This window comes from Fringilla coelebs (genome assembly GCF_963513975.1).
Source record: "Fringilla coelebs genome assembly, chromosome: 28".
Taxonomy (NCBI): domain Eukaryota; kingdom Metazoa; phylum Chordata; class Aves; order Passeriformes; family Fringillidae; genus Fringilla; species Fringilla coelebs.
This window is the reverse complement of record NC_140054.1, coordinates 5,312,816-5,337,033: the sequence shown is the minus strand read 5'-3', so window position 1 is coordinate 5,337,033 and position 24,218 is coordinate 5,312,816. Positions and strand designations below refer to the sequence as shown.

At 45.6% G+C, this 24,218-nt stretch overlaps 3 protein-coding genes across 6 annotated transcripts; 1 reads left to right on the top strand and 2 right to left on the bottom strand.

The window, feature by feature from the left end:
- Positions 1-102: 102 nt before the first annotated feature.
- Positions 103-7,433, bottom strand: RBBP4 (RB binding protein 4, chromatin remodeling factor). Of its 3 annotated transcripts, none has more exons than XM_084222529.1 (12): positions 7,257-7,433; positions 6,033-6,180; positions 5,641-5,786; positions 4,472-4,645; positions 3,760-3,875; positions 3,474-3,634; positions 3,232-3,358; positions 3,055-3,132; positions 1,949-2,025; positions 1,786-1,843; positions 1,582-1,692; positions 103-1,198 (listed from the first exon to the last, which is right to left on the bottom strand). In XM_084222529.1, the coding sequence occupies exons 1-12, from the start codon at positions 7,270-7,272 to the stop codon at positions 1,133-1,135; spliced, it is 1,278 nt and encodes a 425-aa protein (XP_084078655.1). In that variant the 5' UTR covers positions 7,273-7,433; the 3' UTR covers positions 103-1,132. The 3 variants fall into 3 exon arrangements, with proteins under 3 accessions (XP_084078655.1, XP_084078656.1, XP_084078657.1); XM_084222530.1 differs by having other exon boundaries at positions 6,033-6,177; XM_084222531.1 differs by lacking the exon at positions 7,257-7,433 and adding an exon at positions 6,905-7,128.
- A 147-nt stretch (positions 7,434-7,580) lies between these two features.
- Positions 7,581-13,863, top strand: ZBTB8OS (zinc finger and BTB domain containing 8 opposite strand). 2 transcript variants are annotated; one of them, XM_084222532.1, is made up of 8 exons: positions 7,581-7,865; positions 8,894-9,084; positions 10,303-10,327; positions 10,888-11,009; positions 11,198-11,280; positions 11,531-11,583; positions 11,750-11,786; positions 12,436-13,863. In XM_084222532.1, the coding sequence occupies exons 2-8, from the start codon at positions 8,997-8,999 to the stop codon at positions 12,520-12,522; spliced, it is 495 nt and encodes a 164-aa protein (XP_084078658.1). In that variant the 5' UTR covers positions 7,581-7,865; positions 8,894-8,996; the 3' UTR covers positions 12,523-13,863. The 2 variants fall into 2 exon arrangements, with proteins under 2 accessions (XP_084078658.1, XP_084078659.1); XM_084222533.1 differs by having other exon boundaries at positions 8,828-9,084.
- A 1,372-nt stretch (positions 13,864-15,235) lies between these two features.
- LOC311163661 (zinc finger and BTB domain-containing protein 8A-like) lies at positions 15,236-20,968 on the bottom strand. The gene is made up of 4 exons (XM_084222699.1): positions 20,839-20,968; positions 18,836-19,815; positions 17,158-17,327; positions 15,236-16,552 (listed from the first exon to the last, which is right to left on the bottom strand). Exons 2-4 carry the CDS (start codon positions 19,785-19,787, stop codon positions 16,220-16,222), a joined length of 1,455 nt encoding a protein of 484 aa, XP_084078825.1. The 5' UTR covers positions 19,788-19,815; positions 20,839-20,968; the 3' UTR covers positions 15,236-16,219.
- Positions 20,969-24,218: the final 3,250 nt, after the last annotated feature.

Below are 24,218 nucleotides of genomic sequence, written 5' to 3'. Positions count from 1 at the left end.
CTCATGGACACACATAGGCAGAGACCACATTCACTCCCTGAAAATATCCTCAACAAAGCAGTAAAAGCAGAAAAAGCACAAAACTCCTCAAACTTGGCAGCATTTATGTAGAAAAACTTTATTCCAACTGAAGAATTACACTCAATTAGTCACGAGGAGATGGAGAGAACAGGCTGCTGGTGGCACTGGACACCCGAGTGGAAGACGTGCAGGACCTTGTGGTCGAGGACTAAACTCCTAAAAAAAGTGAGTTTATCCACAATTCATTTGTTTTCCACCAGCTGCCGAGGCTGCTGAGGGCACTGGGGTCACCCGTTGGTACAAACAAACACCTTTTACGACTTGAGGGCTCCCCCAAGTTTCAAAAACCATTTCACAGAAAGGAAAGAAACATTATGTGAAAACACAGCTCAAGAAACACACAACAGAGCAAAAAAACATGGGAGGTGGGAGAGGCTCTGCAGGAATAGCTAAAACCAAATTGCTGGCACTCAGCAGGAGGGAGGAAAGGGAAAGGACGGAAAAATGAAAAACTCAGAACTGCCAGGAGAGACAAGAAATAAAAAAAAAAAGGAAAAAATTTCAGTTCAAGTCAGAACTTGCAAGTCTTGTATCTGCAAAGGCAGAAAAAGCCACAAAGTACAGATAACTAAAGGAATTCCAAGGTTTCTGAGTTGTACTGAGGAGGACAAGACCTTCCACACCATTTCTGAGCTGTCAGGGGATTAACACTTGGATCATCTCTGTTGGCTCAAGCCCACTCGGGCAGCTCTGCCAATTGAACTTTTGTTTAAATTAGGCAAAAGCCCGTGGCTGCAGCAAGCAAAAGAGAGAAACAAAACTAATCTCAAGCTTGCTGTGTGATGAAGGCAGTTAAAAAGGGACAGCCAGACCAATAAAGGAGGCAGCTGTAGGAATTCTGGCCGAGGAGCCACAGCAGGGACCTGGCTGAGGGGGCTGAGCCCTTTTTAATTTTCTTTTTTGGGTGGTGGGTGGAAAAGGCTGCGATGGGATCTACAGGAGGATGGCTGAACACAAAGTCAAGGTGTGTGTCTCAAAACCAGTGTTAAGTCAATCTCAGGGCTGAGAGGGAAGAGAAGGAGAAAGACTAAAACCAGGGGGAAGTTGCCATCTAGGATCCTTGACCTTCTGGATCCACGCTTCCTTCGGGATCTTCATCGTTGTAGATGTTCTCTGCCTGCAAGACAGGGATGGAGACACTCAGGGAGGATTCCCCACCCCTCTGGACAGGACTGCACCCCCAGGAAGTTCTGCTCATTTTTTTATTTGCAGATATGGATCACCCATCCCTGATTTACATCAAAGCAGCAACACAAACAACCTTATCCATAAAAGCAGGTCTGAAAAAATGTCCTGTAAAAAGGAATCTGCTAAAGGTGAGTCCAGTGCGAGACTCACAGATGAGTTTCAAGTATAAGAACTACACAGAAAGCAGCCAAGAACAAAACTTAGAGATGTGTTACAAACTGGGTAATTCTGAGGGCTGTAAATAAAAGCAGGAATGCTGAAATCCAGGAATTTCAACCCCATCACCCACCTGCACCTTCCCAAACCACTCACCATTTGCCAGACTTGCATGATATTATCTTCTGATACAGAACAAATGACCCAGGGCTCATTGGGATTCCAGGAGAAATCCGAGATCTTTGCAGTGTGACCACCATGGATAAACTGGGATTGGGGGAAAAACAGGGGAATGGTTTGAAATTTGCATTGCAGGGTGAGTAATAAGTGAAAATAATTAATGAGAGTGAAAAGATTCACCAAGAGCTCTGGGGGACCATCCTCAGCATCCTCAGGGGATTGTTCCTCTCCAATTTTACTGCAAAAAAAAAAGGAAAAAAAAGAGAAAAGGTGAGGATTGGTTGGGGTTTTTTTGAGGTGTGATGCAGTTAGTCAGTAATATTTTGAAGAATTTGGGATTTACCTCAAGTCCCAAACGTTTAGCCTGCGGTCTGTGCCACTGGAGGCCAGGATGGTTTCATTATGGGGAGACCACTGAACCTGCAGATGAGGATAAATTTAAAAAGTAAGTTTTAAAAAGCTGTAACATTCCCCAACATTTCATTTTGTATCCTGAAAGCTCTACAAGAACTCAATTTGATACCAATACAAACACAAATAGTGTAAATAACATTTATCACAGGAAGAATTGTGAATATTCACACACAAAAAAAAAGACATTTCACCCAAAAGGTGCCACCTGGAAGTTTTCCTTTAACAAAACCCACGTGTTTCCCAGTGCAAACAGCTCCCAAGGGTATTGGCTGCTCCTTATCTTAATCAGGATTGCACAAACAGAACTCAGAGACTCCTTCAGCAGCAGGCACAGCTCTCACATGAAAAGAAATCACTGTAATTAAGCTTAACTGCCCAAAAGCTCACATTTACTGCTTCTGCTGGAGATAAAGCTCTCCAGAACACACCACCTATAATAGGATCACAGGATTAGGAAGGAACACAGAATTCTGCCCACTAATGTGGCATTTCAGGATTCTGTAATTTTATTTAGACATAACACAGTCTGAACTGATAATCCCTCCACTAAAAAAAAAAACCTCTACATATTTTTCCTCTGATTAAGGCACGAGTTGGAGATGGAAATATTTAATCTGCTGCCCATGGAGTGAACATTCTCTATTTACAGCAGCAAAACCAGCAATTATCTTTTGTCAGAGGGTGTTAAAGCTTCCTGCAGGAGCAGGCTGAGGAGATGCAAACACTGCAGCCATTTCCCTGGGCCTCCTGCTTCAATCTGCTGCCATGAATAATTTAATGGACTCTGCACTGCTACCATTTCATCCTCTTGCTGTGGTTGAAGCTCCAGAGCATTTCCCTGATCCCTTTCTGGACTCTCTTTCTGCATGGGAGCTCTGCAGGTCCACAACAACAACACTCAGAAAAATATAAGCAGATAAAAGAATAGAATAGGAGTTTTTAAGTGCAAAAATATTGTGGAAGAACTACTTTCCTTTTCCAGGCTGCTGAGTAGAACTAAGTCTGTGAGGATAAAAGATAAAGACTTTTTTATACCTGAAATATTTCATCTTTATGTGATTCAAAGGAGTGCAGCTTCAGTTTTAGGTTCCTCAAGTCCCACAGAGCAACAGTCTAGAGAAAAAAAATAGAAAAATATTTTGTTGAAGTAGCCAACACGGACATCCACCCCAGAAGGTGAGCAAGGATCTTCCAAGATGCAGGCTGAAGTACCTTATCAGCTGATCCTGTGGCCAGGATAAACTCACTGTAGGGGTTGAAGGAGAGGCAGTTCACCTCAGCTGTGTGAGCATCCACGGAATGACTGGGTTTGGAGGTGTTGTTTGACCGGGTGTCCCAGCTGGGAGGGGAAAACATGGAATTAACAAAGGTTTGTAGCTCGTTTCACTGATTATGGAGATGGGAAAACCTGAGGGAGGGGCAGAAACAACTTGTGAAGGGGTTCCCCCACTTACATCATGAGCTTCTGATCATCAGCAACAGATCCAAAGAGGGATTCATGGAGCAGGTGCCAGGATACATCCTCCACCACCGCTGTGTGTCCCGTGAAGATGGTCTTGGCATCCACCACTTTGCCTTCTTTGGGAACAGCACTGATATCCCACAAGCAAATGGTCTTGAAAGCAAGAAAAAAGTCAAAAATTGACATCTTTAGATTCTCTTTCTGTCCTCCCCCTCTGAGGCAGGATGTTTTTGCCCTTGCCAGGGCACAGCAAGGGCAGGTTTGCCCCAGGCACTCACGTGATCATCAGAAGCACTCAGCAGGTGCCCGCTGAGGTTGGGGTTCCAGGACAGCCCGTACCCCTCCTTCTGGTGCCCACGCAGGCGCAGGTCGGGGTTGCACTCCCCAGAAGGATCTGCAAGGAGGCAAGGTAAGGATTCCAGGGCCTGGAATCATCCCCAGCACATCCTGCAATACCTGGCATTTAGTTTATTCAACTTTACTTTAACCCAGCAGCCACCTCCAGGTTTTGGCTGCTGCTCAGCTGTTACTGCTCAAAAAACCCAGAAATACAAGGTGGGATATTTTTCTTCCCCTCATCATCCCCAACTGCACTTCTTAAGTGAGGAAGGCACTTCTGATCCTCCCCACAAGCAGCAGCAGGAGTTACTTGAAACAATCCTGATGAGTTCATAGGTAAATGACTGTTAATCTATTTACAGGATATCAGGGGAACAGCTCAGTTACCCACCAAAGCAATCACTGTTTCCAAAAATCCACCTTCTACCACCTGCAACACCTCACAGTGAGGTGACAAAAACAGGGGGAGTGCAGAAAAAGGTTTCCTTTTCCAAGGATGTATTTGGATATACCTGCTCAAACTTCAGACAAAATAACCTCTTGAATAAACACCCACACATCCCTAAAATCCCAAATAAGGGGAAGCCCACACCATTTTGAACCTCTTTTTTGACCCCTGGGGGAAGAGCTGGCTGCTCTCTGGGCACAGACCTGGTTTGGAGGGGTGTTTGGTGTAATCAAAGACCAGGACATCGCTGGAGGGAGTCTTGGTGGCAATGATGCAGGGGTTCTGGGGCATGTAACGGGCTCTGTTCACCTCTCCCTCGTGGTTTATCTTGATCTCAATTTCAATTTTTCCACTTACTGAGCCAAAGCCTCCAAACTCTAGGAAAAAGAGAGTTGTGAATAATAAAGTTTCAGAAGAGTTTTCCAGTTTCAGAACAAGGCACAAAGAGTTGGTTCAAGGTTTGCTACCAAGCTCTCAGAATAGACAAAGTTGTGGTAAAAACAAATTGCAATTTTAGGACTGTGATACAATTTGTTAAAGCTCCCTTGTCTTTATACATAAAATAACATAATAATTCATAAAACTGCAAAATATGGGCAAAAAGAACGGGGTTTGGATTATTTTAGAATTAATTTTAAATACTTTTGAGAAATATTAAAGTAGAATAGAAACCCATATTTATTAGACAACCCTGTGTGCATAAACAACTTTAAGAAGCCCAAAGATCAAAATACTCATTGCACAATCCAATCTTCCTGTAAAAAGCAGAGCAAACATTGGATCATTAAGGACTTTCACCAGGTGGAAAGACTGATTCAGCCAAGCAAACAGGAGAAATGTCTAACTTGGGACAGCCACAAAGGTTACAAAGCATCAAATTCAAGTCTGATACATGGAATGAAACATAATTTCACCCCAGAGGGGCTGGGACAGCAATCAGGCAGCAGAACTCAACAGAGAAATGGGGAATGTTTGAAATGTTACACCCCTCTGAAATAAAAATATTCTTTGACAGGAGTTTGTGTAAAAATGTTTTGTGTGACTTTACATAATGCAAATGTGGTAATAAAAATACCAATGAAAAGAACTGTGTGGGATCCAAGGTCAGCTCCTGAGAAATAGGGAAGGGAGAGGTTTTCCCACACACAAATATTTTTGTAATTAACCTCTACTGTCTGTTTTCATCATTAGACATTTAGATTAGGAACACATTCAAGAAACAGAGAACTTGTCTATTAAGGAGGCACCACTTATAAATAAATGTATTTAGAAGTAAAATCTGAACTTTGCTGCCTGAACTTTAGGAAAAGACAAATTTTCTACTGAGAAAAGAAGGGGGAAATGGTTCAAATCCCCCTTTTTGGGCTCTCACCTCCTTTCTCACTGTCATAGTGGGAGGCATCAAACTGGGCATCGTCGTTGGGCAGCTGCACGCTGGCAATCACCAGGTGGTTCTGCTCATCTGAGGTGTGGGTGCCCAGCACCAACCTGTGGATGCTGAAATCTTTGCCTTCGGGTCTGCAGGGGAGGAGAAACACAAGAGGGATCACAAAATCAGGATGGGGAGGTGCTGGCACAGGAAAAGTTGTGGCTGTCACATCAGTGGAAGTGTCCAAGGCCAGGTTGGACAGGGCTTGCAGCCACCTGGGACAGCAGAGATGAGTTTGACAGTCCCTTCCCACCCAAACCAGGTTGGGATTCTGTAATAAAACCCAGCACAACCCTGGATTTGCTGTTTATTCTGCTTTGAAGGGGTCCCTTTACCTTGTGACATCAGGAAGCCACTGAGCAGTCAGGCTGGGCCACTCCAGGGCATGGGTCATCACCAGATCATACAGGAAGGGGGTGTTCTTTTTCCATATCTTGTACTCCTCGTTGATCACACGCTCTTCCACCGCATCATCAAAGGCTGCTGAAGTGGTTTTTCAAGAAATACATACAATTAATTATTTATAAATGGGTTTAGAGACACACAGCACTGTGGGCACACAATGGATTAGAATCAAGTCCATCAATCAAAGCCTGGTTGGCTATTTGCTCTACTGGAATAGTTACTAAATGGTTAAAAATCTCCTGTTGCACATGCTAATCCTTTTTTCTGCATATATGGCTGGGAATTAATATTAACTATGTCAAATTTCATGCCTGGAAGTGTTTCAGGGCAGGCTGGACAGGGCTTGGAGCAACCTGGGATAGAGGAAAGTGTCCCTGCCACGGCAGGGGTGGGATGGGATGAGTTTAGGGCTCCTTCCAACCCAACCTATTCTGGGATGATTTGATGATGTTACAGCAGCACAATAAAATTCTGAGACTCAGAGCACAGGGAGGCAAAATCCAGACTTGGAACAATGTTTAAACACAGAAGATCCAGCAACTGGTGTTTCAACAGACCTGTCTGGGCACAGCCCTGAACTACTTATTCCCAAAATCCAGTTTCCAAGGCTCCTTCTGCTGCCTTGTGAATCTCAAACACTTTCTCGGCCCATCTGTCACCAGCCTCCAGTGCAGAGAAGGCGACGGGCAGACCTGGGGGAGCTCACCGGCGGAACGGGGACACCCCCATGGAAACGGGGACACCCCCATGGAACCGCAGCTCGCCCGCGGGAGGGGAGAACCCCCGCGGAACCGGAGCTCACCCATGGAACGGAGGCGCCCCGGCCGAACCGGGGCACGCTCAGGGCGCGCGGCAGCGGCCGGTGACACCGCTTTGTCCGCCCGCTCCCCGCGCAGGGCACGGCCCGGCTCTCCCGGCCCCACAAACCCCTCCTAGGGGCACGGGGCCGGGCAGAAGGCCCCGGCCCGGGCCGCTCTCCGCGGTCGGTGCGGCGGGCGCGGGGCGGCAGCGGCGGCCATGACCGGGGAGCCCTCAGGCCCCGCCCCCGCGCGCCCCCTGGCGGCACCGCCCCGCTCCCCTCACGCCGTACCGGGCGGGGGGGGCCCACCCCGCGCCTCACGGCGGAGGCCGCGCCGCCCATACGGAGCCTTTACCTTCCTTGTCCGCCATGGCGGGGCGGGGGGAGCGCGGCGGCCGCGGGGAGCGAGGCGGGGCGGGCTGGGCGAGGCGGGCGGGCGGTTCCGGCGCTCCCTGCTCCGACCCCTCCGGCCGCGGCTCCGTCTATTGTTTCCTGCCCCCGCTGCGTGCGGCTCCCGGCGCCGCGCACCCCTTCGCGCGCCAACGCCGCCCAATCAGCGCCCGCCGCCGGGAGGCGCCGGCCAATCGGCGGAGGGCAAGGGGGCGGGGACGGGAGCGCGCGCGGCGGTCACGTGGGCGGGCTCCCCGAGGGAGCCGCCATTTTCCGGAGCGCCCCCGGCGCGCTCTTAAAGGAGCCGCGCCCCGCGCTGAGGGCGGCGGGGTTCCGGTTTGGTCCCGGTTCTGGCTCCTCGCTCCCGGTCCCCGGTTCGGAAGAGCCGGTGGCTGCGGCTCCTCCGGTCACCACAGACGTGGGCAGAGCGTATCGGGGCGGGAGCGGATCGGACCGGTGCGTGTGTGGGCCCAGGCCTCCTTCCAGGGCCGCCCTGCCACCATCGGGGATCCTCGGCGTTATTAATTCTCTATAATCACGAATATATTCCCTTTTTCCACCATTCAGTGCCGCGGTGAGTTTCAGAGGTGAAATATTTGCTGGTTCTGCTCGGCTGCTGAGGGTAACCCGGGACCTTACCATCCACAGCTGAGACTCAACAGGTTTAAATTCAAATATCAAATCAATATCTGGGTTTATTCCTCAAGGGATACCCCGAGTTCTCAACTGCAGCCTTCTCTTTCCAACACACTTAGATTTTAGCTGAAATTAAAAATTGGAAATCCAATGTCTTGTTTCTAAGCCTTGGAGTAAGAAGCAGCTCCTGTGTAAAAGTTAAGGGGTATTTGTAAATTATTTGTGTTGTTTGAGTTCAGCTGTGGATGATTCTTATAACGCACAAAAATATTCAAGAATGGTTATGATGTCTGGAAATCTGGAGAGGAAAATTAATTAGCTTGAAGTTAATTGTGTTTTTCAGTTTGTTGGATTTACAAATGAACAGGAAAACAGCAATTTGTGAGATGGCTGTGAGAATCTGACATTTCAATGGGGGTGTTGACATAGTTTTTTTTGTTTGTTTATTTTATTTACAAAATCAACCAGGAAAGGAACATAGAAACCCCTGGCACTTGGGTGACAGCTGGATTTTGTGCTTTGAGGTTTGGAGGTTTAAATGTAATCCTTGTCCTAGGAGGACACAAATCCTCTGTAAGGTCCCATCAGGGCTTTTTGGGGGCAGTGACACTTCAGGTGTGTGATGTACAACGGGCTGAACACCCTCCAAAAAATTAATTAGAAAATTAAAATTAACCTAAAGCATAGAAGTTTAATTTGCTTTCCAGCTGTTCCCATCAGGGCTGTATTTTATTATTTGTCAATGAATGGAATGTTCAGTGTACACAAGGAGGAAAAAAGAACAATTCCCCCCAGAAAGGACCAAAGTCCACAATTCCCACGAGGAATATTTTCCCTTGGCTCTGCTGGCTGAACAAACATCGCTTCAGGGCTGTGGGATTGAACTTCCTCATTTCCCAGTTTGACAGAAACCAGCTGAAATGACACGAATTCACCCCTGAGAGGAACCCTGCCTGTCCTCCACAGGTGGAATCGCTCCGTGGGGGATCCAGGAAGGAGGGAGGAGGATTCTGGCTCTGCCCAGCAGCAGGAAGGGAAGGAGGGAGGGATTCCTGCAGAGCCCTCAGCCATGGCAGCCGAGGACAGGGACTACAACCTGACTCAGGAGCAGAAGGCTGTGAAAGACAAGTACCCTCCTCTCTGCAAGAAATATGAATGTGAGTATTTTTTAAATTAATTTTTTTAAAATTTTTTATTTTTTAAAAATATCATGATGCAGCGTGGGAGTGCTGTTGTGAGGGAAATTCAGAAATGAGAAAGCAATTTTTCTTCATCGTGCTTTTCTTGTTAAAAAATCACGATGGAAGTAAGTTACTTAAGCCTCACCCTGAAAACTTTCCTCCTCTCAGCAATTTTTCTACCTCTGGTGTAGGAAGGGGCGTTCAGAAGTGTGCTGGTTTTGTGTGTGGTGTTTTTACTCTACTCAGAGATGATTATCTCCCTTTCCCCACCCCTGAATGTCTCCTAAGAGGGTGAGGGTGGCAGCCCAAGGGCCAGCTCCAGGCAGGGGACATTCCCTGCCTCTGTGTCACCAGCCTGGAGGGACAGCCTGTTACCTCTGATAGAATTGATATTTTTAGGCTTTGTTCAGGTCTTACTTTGATAGAAGTGCAGGAATTGTGACACACCACAGCAGCCACGCAGTTTCCATAACTGCAGGAGGTTTTATCTCTCCTCTGCATCCAGAGGAATTTGTTTGCTTTAGAGACTGTTGTTGAGAACCCTTTAATAGTGTGTGATCTCTTGAAACAGCACCAGAATAATTCTGCAGTTGAATTTAGCATTTCTTTCCCATCCCAACTTAGTTCTGCTGGAAGTTTGCATTTCTTTCATTCCTCTGAAGAAATATAAATGAGGTTCATGTAGAACTGGATGCATGGGATGTTAATCATGCTCCATGAATAAAGTCTGCCTTCTGTTTTATATTCCATTCTATGTTTTAAATTCTTCTCTTTGCATAATGGTTGCTTTTGGGCGTGGACAGGTAAATTTCCTCACTGAGCTGGAAATATTTGCAAATCTCACCCTCTGCATGAATAACTTTCAGTCCTGCAGACTTCAGCATAAACTCTTTACTCCTGGTGAAAGTTTCTTTTTATTGCAGTTAACTTGTGGAAGCCTGTTGGGTTACAGCAGCCTGCACTGACATAATCACATTTAAAAAAAAAAAAAAAAAGTGTTTTTTTGGCAGAAATAATCCAAAATTCCACCAGTGCTAATTTTTTCTAATATACTACAAAATAGATTTACCATATCTACAGGTAAATGTAAATATGTTCTGTTAGAAAAACAGGTATTTATGTTATTTCTTTTTTAATCCTCATGTTACAAATGCTTTTGCTGACACCATTCCTTTTCTTTTTGCTTCCCCTCAGATTTGGATCACACAGCAGATGTGCAGTAAGTGTGGGCAGCTGGGATTTCTCAGGGTGACAAATTGATTATTTCTTACACTGCTTTGAGCCTGGAGTAACAGCCAAGGACACTTTGCAGATGTTGCACCTTGTGGAGCTCTGAAATGTCACTCACTGGCTGCTTTGATGTCAATTTTGTTCCTGCTTTTGGGACACCATAGAATTATGTTTGGTTTCTTTTTTAGTATTTCAGTGGTGCTTCTAAGCCCCTGTGTTATTTGGAATTATCTTTTGAAATCTCCTTTTAAACAGAATTTCTCCTGTGTGGTTTACTTTTATAAACCCCAATTAGCCACATTAGGAAATAACTTTCTTGGAGGCAGCTAAAACATTTATTTTCCATGTTCTCCCAAGAAACTCTTCTGACAAACTTCTCCAAAAACCAGGTGTTTTTTGCTCATTTACCTCCCTTGCCTGAATTCCATGTTCTGATTGCCCATTTGTGTGTGACTTTGGGGCTGTTTCTTTTTGCTGTGACCCAGTATTTTATTGCAGTGGTTGTTCCCTGTGTTTTTAGGCTCCAGTGATTGTTCCCTGTGTTTTTAGGCTCCATGCCTGGGGGGACACGTTGGAAGAAGCCTTTGAGCAGTGTGCCATGGCCATGTTTGGCTACATGACAGACACAGGCACAGTGGAACCTGTGGATACAGTGGAGGTAGAGGCAGAAGGTGAGGACTGCACTTCTTCCATGGAGGGCTAAGAGGGGGAGAAAGGCACCAAAAATCTCAGTCTTTACCCAGAGCCATAGTGCAGTTCATTAAAATATAATTTAGCATCATTATCTGAATCTCCTGTACATCTGAGGTGCTCTAAAAAATGTTATTTTGCTGAGACAATCTCTGCTTCAACCACACAGGGCATGACCTGTTGTCTCTTCTCTTCCACTTCCTGGATGAGTGGCTGTATAAATTCAGTGCTGATGAGTTTTTTATACCCAGGGTAAGTGTTCTGGTTTCAGCTTTTTCCATTTGTAGGACAAAGCTGTTCCCTGATAATGAATGAAATGGTATTTTAGGGGAAAAAGGAACACAAAAAATACAAGGCCAGGCTGGGATAGGGCTTGGGGCAAGCTGGGCTGGTGGAAGGTGTCTAAACAGTGGGAAATAACCTTTATAAGTGGGATTTAGTGGGAATTTCTGCCTGAAGGTAGAAGGTGTGACTGACACACTTCTCCTCCCAATCTCTGCAGGAAGTGAAAGTGCTTCACATTGACCGAAGGCAGTTCAAAATAAGATCAATTGGGTGAGCTTCAACCCTTGGCTGAAAATGGATTGTGCACTTTCCTTGCTTCCTTTGAGGCTTTGAATGGAAATCTCACTCTTCTGTGCTCATCACTGAAACTAATTACACCATTTGGTAAATATGAATTAAACTGCAACACCTCTCTTGTATTTTTTTGCCTTTACAGGTGGGGAGAAGAGTTCTCTTTAGACAAACACCCACAGGTAGGCAGTGGTTCCTCTTTTCCATTTTAGGGGGAGGAGATGTGGTGTCCTTTAAATCAGACCTCTGAGTTCTGCAGAGATCAAAATATAAACGTGGCTGAAGTACCACTGAACTCAAGATCTCACTTCCTGCATGGATTGGTGACTGTGTCCCTGAAACTGAGCATGACATTTCCTCAAAACTCAACAAATCAACTCACTTGGCTTCCTTTTTGTGATGTTGATAACACAGAAAATCAGTCTATAAATCAGAATTTATGTGTTTGGGTTTCATACTATTGGTACAGATTTCTGCTTAGACAGTTTTTGCTCTTTTCTTTTTTTTTTTTCCCTAAGGAATTGTTAGAAGCAAAATCTGATGTCTTGCTCTGTGCCATTTTTAGCAGAGCAAATGTTGATGGTCTGTCAGAGGTAAGAGAAGGAATTTGTGGTGTAAAGAGGCAATAAAATAAGGGAAGAGCTCCCTTTTCACTGTTTGACCTGGCCATTACTGTGGCAACTTCCTTATTCATCAGAACAAATATAGCTACAGCTTTTTTGGGAAAAAAAAAAAGGATAGCATTTGAGGAAAGTGATGAGAACTGGGGGTTCTGAACTGGTAAAAGGGATATAATTAATTTCTAAATTCTGGTTTGTGTCTCTTTTCTAGGGCACTGAGGTCAAAGCCATAACTTACTCAGCAATGCAGATCTGTGAGGATGAAAAGCCAGAAGTCTTTGTCATCATTGATATTTAAAACAAGAACAGTGTGGTTGAGTGGATATTGGTCATCATCTGGCAAAAGCCCCCTAAAACTGTAATCCCTGTGGAAAAAACTAAAGAATTGGCCAGTTAAAATCAGAAATTGAAGGAGTAATTGCAGGGAATGTCAAACTGTTTTCACTGAGACAGAAAATAAGAATTAATTGAGGTTTGGGGGCTATGGAGAAGGAGAGGTTTGTTCAGGTTGGAGGAGTCCCAGGAATGCTGGTACATGTGCTAGGGGCTGTAGGAAATACAGAAATTGGTGGAGCTGATAGCTAAAATACTCCCTTTCTGCAGCGTGGCAGGAAATAATGTTCATCTAGATTGATTTCATTTGAATATTTCATGTTCTAATTCTGAGCTGACATCCCTCCTCCATATTACATAAAACCAAAATAGCTGCAGTGGCTCAGATGTAATGTGGGAAAAAATATCTGTGTTTAAAATTAGACACCTAAAAAATGATGCCAATTAAACAAACAAACCACCACATCTTTTAAACTACTTTAAAAAGAAGTCGTGCCAGCAGGTGGTGCTGAATTGCTGTAAATAAATTGCCACGTGAAATCTTTAGGCATGTGACTGTGGACCTGAAATCCTTTTATCACCTATGATAACTCTAAAAAGTTGGCAGCTTTGCTGCTGTGCTGGAAGGGAAGGGAAAGGGATGTCCCAGGTTCTCCCTGGGTGCACTCCCAGCTGTATCTTGTGAAAACTGAGGTTTTTTTAAAAAGCATGGTTTAGACCAGCCTAATTGTCTTTTAAAAAGAATAATGCACAGAATCCTTAAATGTCAAAGGATTATGGACTTGACTGAATCAAAAATAATTAAAAGTGGGGTTTTTTTGTTTTGTTTTTTTTTTTTAATCACAGGATGGCAAATGTGCATTGCCTGCTGTTTTAATTTAATTTAAATGTGAGGAGCATGGGCCTGCTCTCTTAGCATAAGTGCTCCAAGTGCCTCACTGTGGTGTCTTGTCTTACAAAATCATCTGAAATAGTTCTGGTTTTATTTCCATGCTGTAAAGACTGCGGGGTAAAACCTCTCTCATTTTTTTAAGCAAGCCTCAATGCCAAAATAAAACTTAGACTAAAACATTAATGGCTTTGTGAGTGATCGTGACTGGTCAATTCAGACACAAATGAATTACATTTGCGCTTTGTTCCCCACTAAGGTGAGCAGACTCTTTTTTATCAGTAAGAAGTGCAACACGCCAGTTTAATGGTACAAAATAATTGTGATTTTTGACAGCTTGGGGTTCCATTCCCCTCACGCACAGCCCCAAGGGCACCGAGGGCACGGCCGCCATTGCTGCCCCTCAGGGGCCGCGCTGGAACCTCATTGGCTGGCTGTGTCACGTGACCGCGCTCGGCCAATCGGGCGTCGAGTTGAGGCGGCTTTTGTTCTGAGGGGGGAGATGGACACTGAGGGGCTGAGCTGGGACTGAGGGTCAGTGCTGTGGGGAGATGGACACAGAACGAGGGACTGAGGGTCAGCAGCGTGGGGAGATGGACACTGAGGGGCTGAGCTGGGGCTGAGGGTCAGTGGTGTGAGGAGATGGACACGGAACAAGGGACTGAGGGTCAGTGGCATGGGGAGATGGACACAGGCCAAGGGAGTGAGGGTCAGTCGTGTGAGGAGATGGACACGGACCGAGGGTCAGTGCTGTGGGGAGATGGACACTGGCTGAGGGTCAGTAGGTGAGGGACTGAGGGGAACTGGGCAAGGGTCTGAACTGGGGCTATGGGGAGATGGGCAAGGAACTGAGGGGAGGTGGGTATAGGAAGGCTGCTCTCAGCTCCTATAGCCCAGCTCTCTAAAACATGAGAAAATAAATTTATGTGGTTAAATTTTAACTTTGCAGACAAGTGCTGAGGTGCCCCAAGATCAGTCTCAGGCTGTAGTAACACACTGAAGCGCTCTACTTGGTGAAATGCTGACAGGAGCTTGCTAGGAAAGCATTTGGAATTAACTAAGTAAGTGTTATTCATCTATATTTTTTTTTCAGTATTTATTAAGCACTTACTCTTAAAACAGGCCTTAAATTCACCTTGTTCCATTTGCACAGCTGTGGCAGCTGTGTGGCAGCTCACAGTGCTGCTCTCCCAGGGCCTTACAGGAGGCCACTGAAAGTGGGTCATTAAAAAACACCCTTAAACTGCAAACCCTTCTGGGGGTGCCAGAGGATCCTGCAGATGTAGGAATTTCAAGGATAGAGTGGTGAACTACTTGGAAAAGACCTGCATTGGTGGTTACTAAAGGTACAAATCTCAAGGAGAACTGAAAAAGGCTGGAGAGTGGGAGAGCATTAGGGAATTATTACAGAAGCTTGCCCCATTCTCACTTTTGCCAAGTTTAATGGCAGCTGTTGGAAGCAGAACCTGGTGGCTGTTCTCAAATTCTCTGAGGGGAATTTCTGCTTTCTTGGCAGGAACCTCAGGCTACAGATGCTGCTAACAGAAAAGGAGACACAGCATCAAATGAGATATGAGACCAAACAGTGGCTCTTTATCAGGAGTACCCACTGGGAATGCCATTCTCTGCTCTCAGGCAGAAGGTTTCTTCTGTGCACTCCTTGAGCTTTTCTTTTTTAATAATTTAATAGTGAGCATTTTTAGTTTCTCTACCAAATGCAGGTTCTCTGATCCAAGTGGCTGGGGAAATAAATATGACTACAAAAGCTTAAGAGACTCCAGAACTACAAGAGTTGCTTAACCTCTGAGGGAAATTGTGCTGTAAAAAATGGTTTTATGCTGTCAAGCACCCTAAAGTTACACGAGCAGGAGAGCCTTTCCAAAGTAGCCCCATGACCTTAAGTCACAAATGTCCCACTGAAATTCAAGGGACTTGGCCTCTTTATTCCTAGAGTAAAATAGATGGGTTTAAGCAAATCTTGCATCAGTCCTGGGAAAAAAAATGGGAAAGAACCTGACAACTGCACTTCCAGTGATTGCACTTTTATTTCCTTGGAACCACGTTGGTGTATCTTTCTATAAAATTCACAGTACAAAAAAAAGGCAAATTCATACTATCCAAGTGCACTACAGATGTTCTGGTCACCTACTCTACTCTGGCTGTGGGAGCTCCTAAATCATGCTTTTCTCAACTATAAGAAGCTGTAAAGTTCACTGAGAAAACAAAGGTAAAAAGGTTCTTCAACAGGAAGAACTCCACTTGTTTCCCTCGCTCCTTTCTTAGGAAGTTTCTGATGTGTTATGTACAAATTAATTACAATATCAGGGAAAAAAAAAGAGTGGTTTAACATTTCTCAGCTGCTCACCTCAGGAAGAGTTTTCCAAAGCAAATCAGCAATATTTGGTTTTTCAAAATCTGTATCATACAGAACCTTTGTAGAACTGTAAACTGGTTCACACTTCCACGACGAGCAGGAACTCTGAGCAAGTCTTTGATGAAATATAAAACAATTCTTCTAAACAATTTCCAGATAATAAGTGAGCAGCTGGACTTCAGTGTTCCTTGTGGGTCCCTTTCAACTCAGGCTATTTTATGATCCTCAGTATTTTCTGGATGACATTCAGAAGCAATAACACTGTTCCATGTCTGCAAAACAACTTGTTTCACTCCAAATGTTGCTTCTCAGAACAGAATTTTAACAATACTTCATTTTATTAAAAGTAGTATGCCAGTCATTCAACCTTGAACACAACAATAACAAATCCACAAAGATCTACCTAAGATTTGGCTTCACCTTTTCCTTCACCTCCTCCGGAACATCATCACTACTGTGTCGGACAACCAAATTATAGGGCTCCTCCTCCCCTGTCTCTTCATCTGATTTCTGCTCCTCCTCCAAATCCCATTTGGGGCGTTTGTTTCCCGTGGGGGAGACAGGAGAATGTTCAGCTGCACTGAAATCCTCGGGGATGCTGTCGAAATTGGCTTCTGCCAAGCACTTGTGGCACAGTCTGTAGCGCCGCGTCCCCTGCTGCACCACGCAGCCCGTCAGCTCCGTCACGTGCCGCTTGCACTTCCTGCAGATCAGCTTGCCAGCCTGGTGGATCTGAAAGGATTTAACATTTACACATTCAGCCTTCATCCTTTTACACCGTGAAAATCGTCACAGAGGGCAACTGTGCGTTTCCCAGGCATCGTTCTGGGCAAGGCTGTGAGAAGCTCAGAGGGAAAAGAACGAGAAACAGTTCTTAACTTGCTGCACCTGGTGTTGTGAACATTTGGAATATGTTATGAAGATTTGTTTACCAAAGGGTGGTTTCTTAATTAGCCAATGGTGATGGTGTTTTAATTAGAGGACCAATTACGTTTGCCTGTAGCAAACTAGGGTATAAAAGCATGGGTTTCTTAATAAAGATGATTATGAGCCTTCTGTAAATGCATGGAGTCTGTGTCAATTATTAACCGGTCCTGACAGAAAATGTGCTAAATTGTGCTAAAAGATTAAATTTTAAATACAGTTTGCCACATTGAATAATTAAATAATGAATAATTAAATAATAATCATGAATACTTAAATAATTCAAGCTGATGCTCTGCTTTTCCGGTGTTGAGTTTGGAGATGCCACCACTGAATTAATTCCCACTTTCACAACAGCAGAGTCTCTGCTGAGCTATAAACCAATTCTCCTGAAGGCTGCTGGGTTTTCCTACCGTTTGGAAGTGGTTCCGGAGGTGCTCCAGGCGGGTGAACCTCTTCCCGCAGGCCTCGCAGGGGTAGGGCCGCTCCCCGGTGTGACACCGCAGGTGGCGCTTCAGGTCCGCCCGGCGCTTCACCGTGTGCGTGCAGAACGGGCACTTGAACCGCATCCGGGGCAGGTCACCTGCCAGGGACAGGGCACACGGCTTTCTCACTGCACTCTCCTCAGTTTTCAGCTTAAAATACGTGACAGCTCAAATTTTCTTTAATTAGGAAAACTCCCAATATTTGGGATATTTGGATGCTTATATATTATAATTACATCATGTGGGTGCAGAACGGGCACTTGAAACGCATCCAGGACAGGTCACCTGGCAGGGACAGGGCATACAGCACAGCTTTATTCCTGTGCTTTCATCAGTTTTCAGCATAAAATACGTGACAGCTCAAATTTTCTTTAACTAGGAAAAATCCCCAATATTTGGATGCTTATGTATTATAGTATATAATAATTATGTGGGTGCAGAACAGGCACTTGAAATGCAAGCAGGGCAGGTCACCTGGCAGGGACAGGGCACACAGCACAGCTTTCTCACTGCACTCTCATCAGTTTTGAGTTTAAAATACATGGCAGCTCGAGTTTTCTTTAAGTAGGAGAAATCTCCAGTATTTGGGATATTTGGATGCTTATATAAGTATGTATTATATGATAAATAGCATATAATGATACATAGAATACAGGCTTTGGGGGATGTGGGAAATGGATTTTTAAAAAAATTTTCAAAGTTTGATAGAAGGTTTACAAAATATGTATTTCTATGTAAATTCTGAGATAAGAAATGTTGATTTAGAAATGTCATGGAATAAGACAGATGTCATTGAGAGAGAAATTGAACTAAAAATAAGTTTTGAAAGGTGGTTTTATAAATAAGGGGGTATAGATTTGTTAAATATAAATCCTGTATATCCCCCAGCTTGCATTTTTATTCTTATTTAATATGTTAAGTGATCACTTGATAGTGTTTTCCTCCTGACAACATTTTTTAGATCTAAAGGTTATCATAAATATGCAGCTATTTATACATAGCCATCATATCTGACTCTTCCACCAGCTAATGGTTCATAGCTTTGACATTTATAATCTCTGTGTGATATATGAAGATGTCTTTAGGATATGCAGTTATGATCTACAGATGTGTTCATTTCCAAAGGAATGCACATGGGAATAAACCTGTCAGTTTTGTTCCACCCTGTCAGGCAGGTGCTGTCAGAAGTTTGGGCTGGTTGGACCCCAAAATGCAACATCCCAGCAATGCCAGGACCTTCTCATTGAAGGACTTGGATTGGGTTGAGGTTAAACACTTCTGGGATTGCCAGATATTGGAGAAACTCAGTCTTTCAGGTCCCCAAGCCAATTACAGCCCTTAAGGCTTCATTAAACTCCACTTGGGCCCGAATAATCAGGCATGTTTTGGTTGAAATGTACAGAATACCTGGGTCAGTCCCATTCCAATTCCCATGCCCCGTTCTGGCTTCAAAATCTTAGTGTTAGCACTAAAATCAAGCAGATAAAATCACCTATAATTCCAGGAACATTTTTGGTTTCCATGCAGCCATACAAATTCCTTCCAAATCACCATCTGAATTCTCCTAAATAAAACCAAACTTTTCCAAGCGGTTTCTGTTGTTTACCTTCATTCCAGCTACTCATTACCCCTAAAATTGTGGGCATTGAGGTGTACAGTTCTTCTGCCTTTAACTCCATGAACTCAGGAGTTCTGGAAAGTTCTTGTTCTAGCTGAGCGACCGACCACCTCTTGGCTCCGGCCTCTGTCCCGGGATGATATCCAAAGTCATCCTGATCCCCGTCGTTCTCGGCATCAAACTCGGCCTCCTCTCCGCTGCCGTGGGAGATGTGGGCGGGATCCGAGGCTCCGGCTCGCTCGGCTCTGTCCGATTTGCATCCTCCCAGCTCCCGGCTCTGCGACAGCCCCAGGTGCTTGCGGCGCTTCCTCGTGGAGCTCTGTTTCCTGCCTCTTTTGGACAGCTGGGTCTCTGCCCGCTGCAGGATCACCTGTGAGGACAGGTAGCTGCTGTAACTGCTCCAGGAGTTTTCGTTCCCGTTGGGTTTTTCATCCGGGATAGAATAGGAACGCCGGGGGTTGCTCTTTGCTTTCCTTCTGGAGCGATAAAGAGCCGGGCGGGCAGGGGTAGGCTCAGTGCTCGCACTTTTGGCCGAGAGGCTGAGGTAATGATCCTTTTCCTTTTCATTAATATCCAATGAGGACTTAATGAAGGTCTTGCAGACATTGAGGATATCCGTCATCTGCAGATAGCTGGCGGCTGACATGACTTCGATCACATTCTGACCCGTTAAAGACAATATCCCTGAATACACAAAGTCCAGGATGACCATGAACGTCTCTGGAGAGAAGACCTCAAACGTGGCTATTGTTGGCTGACTCGTCTCCTTCGAGCTCTGTGAAAGGAGCATTTTGAAGTAGCCACTGCTGGCAAACAGCACATTGCGATGGGCTTTGAAGACCTTGCCCTCCACCAGGATGTTGCAGTCACAGAACAAGTCCTGCTTCCGCTGCTCGTTCAGCTGCTCCAGGAGGTGAGACTGGTGGGAAGAAATCTCCATTCCAGGCGGGGAGTAAGAGGAAGGTTTGCTGTAAAGGAAAAAACATCATCATGATAATCTAAATCAATGATGCTGAATCCTAATTTAAAGATATGAACTCTCTTTTAAAAAGCGCTGTCACATTCCCAGTGTATCTCCAATCTCCCTGCGGCCGCTACTCTGCATAACAAGAGAGAAGAAACTTAACTCCAAAAGAGGTGAAAAGATGTCCCAGCGGGACTACTCCGTATCCCAAAAGAAGGAAAATTATGTCGATCAAGCCATGATGGTTCTCAGACTCTGCAAAAGAACTTGGCCCTCCCGCCCTGGGCAGAGCCGCGGGCGCACGGTGGGCTCAGCCTCCGCCCCGGCGCATCGGAACCGCTCGAATGCGGCGGCTGCGCCCGGGGTCGCCGCCCTCCCGGCCCGAGTCCCCCGGCATTGGCCGCGGCCGCCGTCACTCACCCGCCCGCCCGGCCGAATTGGCCGCTCCATCCCCGGCAGCCCGGGACGCCCGACGGCGCCGGAGCCGCTCCGCCAGCGCGGAGGCGCCTCCCGGTCCCGCTCCCGCCTCGGGGACCGCGGCGCCCGCCTGTCCCGGCCGGCAGCGCCCTCCCCTCCGCCCGCACGGACCGCCCCGGGCCGGGCGTGCCGCCCGCAGCCGCCCGCGGGAACGGAGCCGCGGCTGCCGCTCCGCCAGAGCCCCCCGTGTCCCCGCCCGCTGCCGGGCGCCCGTGGTTACCCCGGCCGGTCCCGCTCCGGTCCCGTTCCTGTCCCGCCGCCTCCTCTCGCCTCCGCCGGCAGCGCCCCCGCCGCCCCCGCTCCGTCGCCCCCTCTCGTCCCCTCTCGCCGCCGCCCGCCCCGCGCAGCCCCTTTGTGTCCGCGCCCGGGGCTGCAAATGGCGCCCGCCGGGGACGCGGCAGCGCCGGCACCGAGCGGCTCCGGGCGGCACCGAGGCGCCCGCGGCCGCTGCGGAGCCCCGCGCCCTCCTCCCGCCGCCCGCTCGCAGCCGCCGTCAGCCCCGACGCCCGCCCGGTCCTTCCCATCAGCGCAAAGCAGAACGGCCACTCACCGGCGGGGTGCTGCGGGCGGCTGCCGCCGAGCCGGGGGGAGCGGGCGGTGGCTGCGGGATCCCCGGCCCCGCCTCGGGGCTCGCCGTGCCTCCAGGCGACGCGCCGCCGCTCCCGCAGCCCCGAGCCCTGCGAGCCCGAACGGGAGAGAAACAAAAGGTATTTGCTGACGTGGGCGTTGGACAGAGACGCCCGAGGGCTGGGGACACAATTAAAGGGGCAACGCACCGATTGCAGCCGCAGCCCAGCGCCTGCTCGGCCCCGGCGCACCCACATGCTGCTCCGAGCCGCTGCCCCGCTCGCACGGGGCTTTGTTATTGCTACCTTTGTGTGTGCGGAGGGAAGGCGCCACCTGAACGCTGAACGGCAGAGAGCCGGAGCTCCGCGGTGTAGGAATAATGGTATTAAATCGATATCGCAGCATTTTTATAACGGGATTTTTGTATTCAAACAATGAGGATAATCCCAAAGCAAAGCGCTGCACGTAGGAGGGCAATACAGAGATTGTCCTGTTTTCCCTTCTGGGTGCAAAATGGAAACAGGATGCCTGTTTGAAGACAAGACACTTTCCAATTCGTGCCTGTTAGATGAGATTCTTTCAGTCTTATTCCCGGAGATCATGGAATAGTTTTGAGAAGGAAGCTCTGCAGTCATCGGTACAGTCCCCTCCTCAGAGCAGGCAGCAAGAACCTGGCAAAGAACAGTTCCCATTCCCACAGCAAGCGTCGGGTGAGATTTTCAATAGTGTTTAATTTATTCCAGCAGCTAAGCCAAGATAGGGAAGGCTCTTTCCAGCCACTCCTCCCAATTTTCCTTACAAAATCTCTTGTTCTGTCTTCTTGCTCTGTTTAAAATTCTTGATGCACCGAATAAGCCTCCTCTTTGCATTTCATGAGTTAAATAGGATGAAAGGTTACGCCTCCAATGTAGAAAGGTTTTAAGTTAAACAGTATAGAAAATATTTAACTAAATTATATTATAAGCTTTTCTTAGTAGCTTATCAACTTACACCCATCACTCAAGAGTGTTGGCACGAATTTGTACCTAATGGAAAAATTCTGCAAGGCAAGGGCTGGAGGATTAGAACATCCTTTTCTTCAAAAGTCAATCTTTTGGGCACAATTGGAGATTTTTTTCTACTATTTAATTTTTGCACTTGTTGCCTCCAACCAACAGTAACTAAAATAGAAGAAAGGGAGACATTGGCATGGCTCTGCAATGGGATAACTCTGACAGTGACCAGATGCTTCAGGGAAGAAATGTATATTCCATCATTTTATATCCAACAGAGTGTTTTGTGGGGTTTTTTTTTTCCCTTATCACTGAAAACTTGAGATGGATCCCAAAATCCTGGAGGATGGAACATTCTGCAGAGCCAGGAGTAAGGCAAGGATACCTGTAGCAGTCAGAGTCAGCCCTCTGAGGGATCTGTGGGCTTTCAGGTTTTTCAAAGCCACCCTAAATCAATATTTTTGGGGTTGTTTTTCTTATGTCAGTTCTTTAGAACTGGAATAGAATCCAAATTACAAAAGGTTGGAAAAGGAGATTCATTCTGAAGTCAGTCTTTGGGATTTTTTTTTTTTTAAGTGGGGCTACCCAACTGTTTAACCTTTAAGATAAGGACAAGTGACATTTTCTGGATAGCAAATATGGATGTGTAGGTAATTTAATGGAAATCAAAAAAATAAAAAAAAAAGGGAAATTATGTGAAAGAACTAATCAAGCATCACACAAGTTACAAGTTTTTTGGGGCAGAGAGAATTCTGTAAGAAACACCTGAAAAGGAGGAGAGGGAATTTTTAAATTCAGCATTTCAGCCTTTGAAAGGAAGGGAAGATATTGTCAGAAAATAAGGATAGTTAAAAGAGACATTAATCAGAGGATGATGAACTTCACTCTGGACTGTGGTTTTGTGAATACAAAGTAAACACAAACTAAGCAAAAATCATCACAAAATTCTTGGAAAAGACCCACTAAGATCAAATCCAGCACTAAACCCTGTCCCTAAGAGACATAAAGATGAAAGAAATACAAAGAAATAAATAAATTCAATGGGAACATCCCTGTGTGGTCTTGACTTTCTTCCTTGAAAGGAAAGGAAATGTTCCTTGAGCTGATGAGGGGCAAGTGATCCTCAAGAAATATGAAGAAGACAATCAGAGGCAATGGAAGGAGACAAAAAGAAAAATACTTTCATTTAGAGAAAAAAAAAACAAACCAAGGAAAATACATGAGTGTAAAATGAAGGACGTGGAAAACAGAAGGCACTTAACATTTATCTTGTCTTGCAATACAAAAGGAAGGAAACAATGACCAAAATTAAGAGAACAAATGTAAAAATGGTAATTTAAAAACCAGAAAAACATCATTGACCTGTGGGAATCACAGCCTTGAGCTAAACCTCCAAGCTTAATATGATACTTTAAAAATTACTACAGATATCTAATTATACTAATGAGAATAACAACACATAAATCCAGAAAAAGCCCTTATTTGCCCAGCAAATTAACAATTAATCTGTGTTTAAAAAGTAAAAGTCTTCCTGTGGATAGATTGTTCCATGTGCCAGTTTAGAGCCACTTCAGATCTCGTTCTGAAGCATCTGCTCCTCAGCATTGTTAGATTTATGATCTCTAATTAAATTGAGTATTGATCCAAAAATCCCTTTGCTTCTAAAAACACCCCCGCTATTAAGAAACACTTAATAGTCTGACCTTTGCAGTTGGCAGTTAAGATTTCAGGTCTGGAGAGAACACTTTATTTTCCCCTCCCCTTCATCCATCCCCAGCCCAATTCCAGCCCCATTTTTACCCTGGGACAGCAGGCACTGATACCTGGGATTTGTTGTCAAACTGTTTAATGGAAAGGGAAAGGGAAACATCTACGAAATTTGAGCAAAGGTTACTCCATATTCTTTGAAATATTTCTTGTTCTGTGTATTTGATTTAATCCAGGTTGCTCAGGAATATTTCTAAGCCATTTAATAACAGGCATTTTAGGAGTTTAAAAGCTCCAAGAAATTAAATGTCTGTTTTCACATCAAGTCCATTTTTGGGCTGCTGACCAAGTGTCCCATAAAATCGAGTGTAAGTCTTGTTTAAGATGTTTTCATCTGGGTCATCACAAAGATTTTTAAGTCACCCCCTCCCCAAACCTAAGCCAATAAATTATAATTTTTATAGGAACAATAAAACACCATTTCCTGTGTCCTTGGGATGATGCTTCCCATGAAGAGGAGGGTGCTTAATGCTTACACTGAATTTAACATGAAGTTCTCGAGTTGTCATTTGTTGGTCACCTGCAGCCTGGAATGAAAAGTCTGCACTCTCTGGTCATGATGATACAAGAAAGTTATACAGTTTTTACACAACTAAAAATAAAA